The sequence below is a fragment of the Trachypithecus francoisi genome, unplaced genomic scaffold (genome assembly GCF_009764315.1).
Source record: "Trachypithecus francoisi isolate TF-2019V2 unplaced genomic scaffold, Tfra_2.0 Contig01585, whole genome shotgun sequence".
Classification (NCBI taxonomy): domain Eukaryota; kingdom Metazoa; phylum Chordata; class Mammalia; order Primates; family Cercopithecidae; genus Trachypithecus; species Trachypithecus francoisi.
This window is the reverse complement of record NW_022681444.1, coordinates 566,094-572,749: the sequence shown is the minus strand read 5'-3', so window position 1 is coordinate 572,749 and position 6,656 is coordinate 566,094. Positions and strand designations below refer to the sequence as shown.

The window sequence follows — 6,656 nt, the reverse complement described above, 5'->3', positions numbered from 1 at the left end:
TGAACCTTGAGTGAAATTAAGTGCTCAAATAACCACATAATAAAATTGTGCAGATCGGCAGTCCTAGTCTGGAATTTAAACACTGTCAACTGGGCATATTGGGAAAGATATTTATATATATATACACACATACACACACACACACACACGACACATTAAGCAAAATAAGATTTGTCCATGTTATAATCCAGTCTCACAGTCAAGTCACCCACCCCCGCCTTTTTAAGTCATTTGGCAGCTAATGCTAAAAAATAACAGGAACTATGAGAGTTGCATAGAATTGATCAGAAACATGAATAATGCCAAACCCAAAACCTGCGCATGATATAGTTTAACAGAACCAGGTGCCTTCAGATGCAACTATGAAACCCTCCTATTTAAAACAAAGTGCTTCTCCATGTCTACCTGGGGGACCTTCTGCTGGCATTGAAGCAGAAAAGAATTATTTGAATCTCTGATCCCCTGCCCCACCCCCACAATATATATATATATATAATATGTATATTTAAAAAAAAAAAAAAGGTTTAGAAAATAAAATTTAAAAAAAGACTGAAGGATCCCCTAACTCTGATCATGTAAACTCAGCCTTCAGGCTGGGTGAGGTGTTGACCTACATGGGGAAGAGGCCTGGGAGGTCACACTGAGGAGTGATTTCTAGAGTGTCCAGAGCATCGGCTGAGCTAGCAGGCCTGTTAGTATCAGTAGTCTTACCCCAGAGGTTGCCTGCTTCATGAGCTCCGGTCCAGTGACCTACCAACATGCGTCTATGGATCTGACTTAGGTACATTCTGGTCCTAGGACAAGTCACAGAATCACACATCTGGCCAAAGAAGGCAACAAAAGGTGTCATGTTTTCTGAAGGTGTCGGGAGGCGGCAGCTGCTCTCAGCAAGTCTCTTTCCCTTGAACCCCGGTTGCTGTCTTTATGGAGCTCAGTGTTCGGTTAAACCACGTCTTCTTGGCTGCCTGCACCTCGTTGAGGGCAAGCCCTAAATGGTGCTCCAAGTCCTGCAAGAGGAACAGTGCGCATGAGGATGCTGGGCTTGGTGTCAATGACACTGGCTCCCCAGAGGACAGCCAAGACAAGAATGTAGTCTGTTTATTCTGGAGAGGCCTTGGGAAATTCCCTGTCTCAAACTGGCTTGAAATGCCTCGGATGCCTAAAGATTTGGGAGTTTTTAGTTAGGATCTAATTTCTTGCCTGGTCTATTTATTAAAAGTCTTCTACTTTCCATGTCTCCCTCTTCTGTCCACCTAATGCACACCAGGCAGACAGCTAATGCTCTACTTCCGATGACATAATTTCATTTCGGCAAAAATCCTTAAACTCCCTAGCATGGCGTTTGAAATGCTTCGCAATCTGGATCCACACACTCTCTTCCAGCCTTAGCGCCACCTCCGTCCCCTACTGCAAGGAAAGAACTCCTAAGGCTCCTTCCTGGGCAGCCACTCTCCTCCTTGTGCTGCTGAACATGCCACTCCCTCTGCCTGGAATTGCCACTGTTCTCCCTCTCCTGTAGCTACAATCCCTGTGCATTCTTTGATCACAGCACAGCTACTGCTGCTTTGGTGATGCCTTTCCTGATTATCCTGGGTAGTCACACTACCAGGTCTTAGCTTTGCAGTTCCAGACCTATAACAGGGCCTGCCAAAGAGCGGATGCCCAGTGAATATGTGCAATGAGGGAGAATCAGCCCTAAAGCTTTTATCCTGAACTTGTTCTGTCCATAAACAGTGCTTAGGGTTTAGAGGTGCTGGTGGACCTACCAACGCATATAAAGATGACCAAAACAAGCCCTAACTTCTTTATCAGGAAAGGAGGCTCAGATAGGTAGCATATTCACAGTCACGAAGCTAGTTAAGTGGTGGGAACTGGAACAATAAAAGCTTGCATTTATAAAGCCCCCAGCATTCTGCCAAGCCATTTGTGTACACTATCTTACTTAGTCCTCAAACCAACCCATCAGATAGGGACTCATCATTTCCATTTGTAGATAAGGAACCTGAGATATAGGGAGGTTACTAACCCAAGGTCAAACAGTTCAGTGGTAGAGCTGTGCTTCTAAAGCACTGTCTTCTCATCCCATCAAAAGATTCCAAGCTTTGTGTATCATTCTCAATATGACAAAGTGAAAATCCTCAAGACAGGGCAAATACTGATGAGACATCCACTGGCCAATAACAAGTCCTGTATTTCTTCTCATGACAACTGTGATCAAAGTTTAGAAGGTGGGGAAAAACCCAAACCATAAAGATAATTTCTGGGGTTTCTAGTCCACATCAGGAAACCCAGCCCGCAGGCACGTGTCTGAGCTCGGCTGCTGTTACCTGTATCTTACACTCGGCCTCCACCAACTGGAGTTTGGTCTGTGCCAGTTCTAGCTCCATCTCTCTCAGCTGGTTCTTAAGCGTCTCTTTCTCTTCATCCGTGTCCTCATCTAAAACCTCCTTGGTTGAGCTTATGCCTTTTACACGCCCTTCCTTGTTGAAAAATTCCCGGCACCGCTCACAGTCATCCACTTTTTGCTGAAATTGAATGTTAGATGTGAAGAGGCAAAGAAGAGGAACTGGCCCTTTAGGATGGTGTGAGCACCCTCTTTGGGGGACACCAAGAGACGGCTTCTCTGTTGAGCACTACAGTTTCTGAAAACCTGTGCTCTTTGTAAACTAGCAGATAACCTACTGGAAAAGCCACTTGGTATTATATACCAAAAATAATAAAAATACCATTGTCTTGATTCAGTAATCTCACTTCTGGGAACCCAGGGTGAAAAATGAAGCTGTAACTAGATAAAAATTTATGTACAAAATTTTCACTGTAGAACTGGAGACAGGCAAAAAAGCAGCGGATAAACTATTCAAAACAATTAAATATTAAATATACTGTGCTATATTTATACAAGGAAGTACACAGCCTCTAAAAGGTTTTTGAGGAACTTTTCATAACATTGGAAAATGGATGCATAGTGGTTGAAATAGAACACAAAAATGTACATAAACTATGATTACAAATAAAATGTATTCCACATTTCATCAAAATAAGATGCCATTAACTATAAGAAATGTCATTTTATGTTCCTCTAAGAAAACATTCTGCCAATTAAACCACAAAAAGCCAATTATAAAACATCCCACTTTCAAAGATGTTTAAATGGGAAAAAAAATGCTTATCTTAGAATGAATGAAATTTTATATGTTAAACACAGAACAAAGATTGAAAGAATACACACCGCAGTGTTAATAATGATGTTATATGTGGAAAATGGATCATAAGGGCTTTTTTCCCTTATTTACTCTTCCAAATTTTCTGCAAGAATATTAAAGTTTTAGAATCAGAAAATAAGTTATATTTAAAAACCAGATCTGGGTAGCCAGGCATGGTGGCTCACAGCTGTAATCCCAGCACTCTGGGAGGCCAAGGCGGGTGGATCACGAGGTCAGGAGTTCAAGACCAGCCTGGCCAAGATGGTGAAACCCTGTCTCTACTAAAAATACAAAAATTAGCTGGCGTGGTGGCACAAGCTTGTAATCACAGCTAGCTGGGAGGCGAGGCAGGAGAACAGCTTGAACCCAGGAGGCGGAGGTTGCAGTGAGCCGAGATGGTGCCAACTGCACTCCAGCCTAGGTGACAAGAGTAAGACTCCGTCTCAAAACAGACAAACACACAAAAACAGATCTGGTTAAACATTAACTATGATGAAGGCCAGTGTCATCTTGCTCTAGGTATAATGTTGCTTTAGGCAAACATGGCCATGAGCACAGAACCTTCCCAAGTTCCTGTCCTCTGAGCTGTAAATATGTTAGTGAGGCACCTTTCAGTAAATTGCTTATCTTAGTAAAATCTGACAAGTACTGTAATATAGGTAGAGCCTAAAGAAGAAAGCACCACATTATAAAAGCTCCTAAGCTGCCAACAAAACATTAAACAATTCAAGTTCTAAACTGGGCACAATGGTGCCCACCTGGAGTCCAGCAGCTCAGGCTGAGGTAGGGATTTCACTTGAGCTCAGGATTTCAAGGCCAGCCTGGGCAACACTGTGAGACCCTGTCTCTAAAAATAAAAAAAATAAATAAACTAAGGTCCTCATTGTACTTGGATGTGCTACAGCAGAAGGCATGAACTCAGAACAACACTGGAGAGTGACAAGCCACAGCATATGGTTCTGACCTCTGCACTCCCACCACCTCAAGCAAGACCTGTCACTTGCATGACTCCCTCTCCTCAGCATCACACTGCTGACACCGACTGCCTTACAGACAACATTTGGAAATCGTGGGGCACTTGCACGTTGAGAGCTAAAGCTAGAGCTTGTTTGATTTCATCTGTACGCCCTTCCAGAGAAAACAGGCATAATGTTAGTTGTCAACTATAGAGCCAGGACCTGTGACAGGTGCCTTATTGCTTAGATTCTCTCACTTTTGAAATCAACTGCCTCCTCCCAAAACCTGTTTATACAGCCATAAAATGAAGTAAGTGGTATAAAATCTTTTAGGTAAAGAGAAGTCTTACCCGAATTTTCTCAATTTCCACCTTATTGGCTGTCTGCTGCTTCTCCAGTCTTTCACTCAACTGAGAACAAATCTAAAGAAACAAATATAAAACAATAATCTCTTGAGCAACTGTAATCATCTGCATAAATTCTGTAGTGAAAGCTGGAATATGTAAATTGGAATTAACATAGTAGCAAATAGGCTGCTACCACTCAAGAGGGGATATGAGGTTGGTGGATAAGTAGGGGTTCTTCTAGCTATGCCGCCTCTGCATTCACTGACCTAGGACTTGCAGAAACCAAGCAGCACCACATTCAATGGCCAATGGTTTCTGAACACCTGCCAGACTCATAAGCTAGCATGAGATCCTAGTGTAGGAGGGAAAATGACCATTTGTTATGTTCTTAAAACTCAACCAGTCAGGAAGAGAACAGGTTTAAAACTACACATAAACAAAAGTTCCTAATTCTGAATCTGAAATACACACCAAAACATACTGTGGTTTTAAGTACCTACTCTGTGCTGGGCACTGCCAGGCACTCTACAAACACGGTCTTTTTAAATCCTCATAACAACCTTCCCAGACAGGGATGATTTTCCTTCTTTTACAACTGAGAGTAAGTGAAGCCACTTGTCAATGCAAGGGGCAGAGCCAGGATATGAAACCAGAGTGCTTGCATTTGGGTTTGGGGGTGGGGGTGGGTATACATTTTATCCAGACTACAGGCTTCCACACAGCCCAGTCCCAGGGTACTGGAACGTACCTGTTTATAGTCACCAATGATAGAACTGTTTTTTTTAATCTCAGATTCTGCCTTGTCAAGTTCCCGACGGCACATTTCTTTTAACTGCACACATAAAAAGGCAAAAGTGACTATGTTAACATAAAAATAAAGGAAGTTCTGCCACCAATTGCTTAGTGCTAGGCTACCCAAAAAGTGCTGAACCAAACCCTGGAAGTCCTCTAATTCAGCTACTTTCTTCCTTCAATCTTGGCAGCACTAATCCCCTGTTCCTGATGTAGGGGAGGGAGAGAACAGTTAAAACTTCCAAAAACGTCAGACCCCATTTCAGATTGAGGCTTCTGCTGAAGGTCTTCCCTGCCAGTACAAGCCAACCTGTGGACCTTCACTGAGACGGCAGCACAAACCAGGCACAAACCAAAGAGCTCATAAGAGGACTGCGGGTTTTCAGAATCTCATGGTTTCTGTAGAAAGGGCTTTGCAGTCTCTCACCCCAGTCAGTCTTGCCTCCTGGAGGACTAGGTGCGGCGAGGGAGGGGGTTGCTCTTGGGCGCACAGCACCCAGAGCTCTTCCCATGCCTGCAGCTCTGTGTCTCCAATGACTATAGAGCACTGGCTCAGAACAAGACTTCCCAAGCTTGCTCTATGAGGGAGACAGCAGAGGACAAGTAGGGAAAGAGCCAGGCATTATATGATGTGTGCTTTCCTTCTGCAGAAATTCTACCCCCTCTTCATTGTTACACTCAGATGCTGATACACAGAAATTCTCCTGCCCCAACAAAGGATGGGCCTCAACCACTGTCTCCTCCTAGGCTTTAATTAGGAACCATTGGATTTTACATAGTAGGGGAAAAAAAAAGGTCTTTGGAGAGAAACTGAAGCCAGATGTCTCCAGGTTTTCCAGTGCCAAAAGGAAGCCACCAGCTGAACTCCCAATTCTCAAGCATTTGCAAGACAGAGGAATGTGGGAGAGTTTCCTTACCTGAGCAGACTCTTCTTCCAGCCGTCTTTTCTCTTCTTCTGCATCAATCAACTTCTGTTTGGTCATCAGCAGCTCCTTATTCAGAGCATCTGCCTTTTCCTCAGCCTGAAACATTTAAGATATGCTGTCACAAAACAAGAATTGGGAACTGCAAAGGGTTTACATTACTTAGCATAATCCCATCTTAAGATGATGGGGAAACTCTGATTCAGAGAGGGGAAATTATATCCCCAGGGTCACAATGAGAATACACTCATGCCTAAGTACCTGTCCCAGTCTCTTGCTCAGAGGTAGTACAGGGCAGTAGTTAGGAGCTTAGCCTCTGGCATCACAGCCTGGGCTCAATGCCTATTGTTCACTGACCATGTGCCACTTGGACAAGTCATTGAGAACCTCTCTAAGCTTCCAGCTCTTCATCTGAGGGATAAGGCATGAAAAGCA

General features: G+C 43.5%; 1 protein-coding gene across 5 annotated transcripts in view; it reads right to left on the bottom strand.

Annotated features, from left to right (window-relative positions):
* Window positions 1–856: 856 nt before the first annotated feature.
* RABGAP1 (RAB GTPase activating protein 1) overlaps window positions 857–6,656 on the bottom strand; it is a 166,622-nt gene continuing 160,822 nt past the window's right edge. For all 5 annotated transcript variants that reach the window (XM_033190393.1, XM_033190403.1, XM_033190410.1 and 2 more), the window contains 5 exons: window positions 6,216–6,320; window positions 5,255–5,338; window positions 4,510–4,581; window positions 2,328–2,525; window positions 857–1,007 (listed from right to left, as the gene is read on the bottom strand). In XM_033190393.1, the coding sequence (XP_033046284.1) occupies window positions 885–1,007; window positions 2,328–2,525; window positions 4,510–4,581; window positions 5,255–5,338; window positions 6,216–6,320 (582 nt within the window). In that variant the 3' untranslated portion in view covers window positions 857–884. The remainder of the gene's footprint in view (window positions 1,008–2,327; window positions 2,526–4,509; window positions 4,582–5,254; window positions 5,339–6,215; window positions 6,321–6,656) is intronic.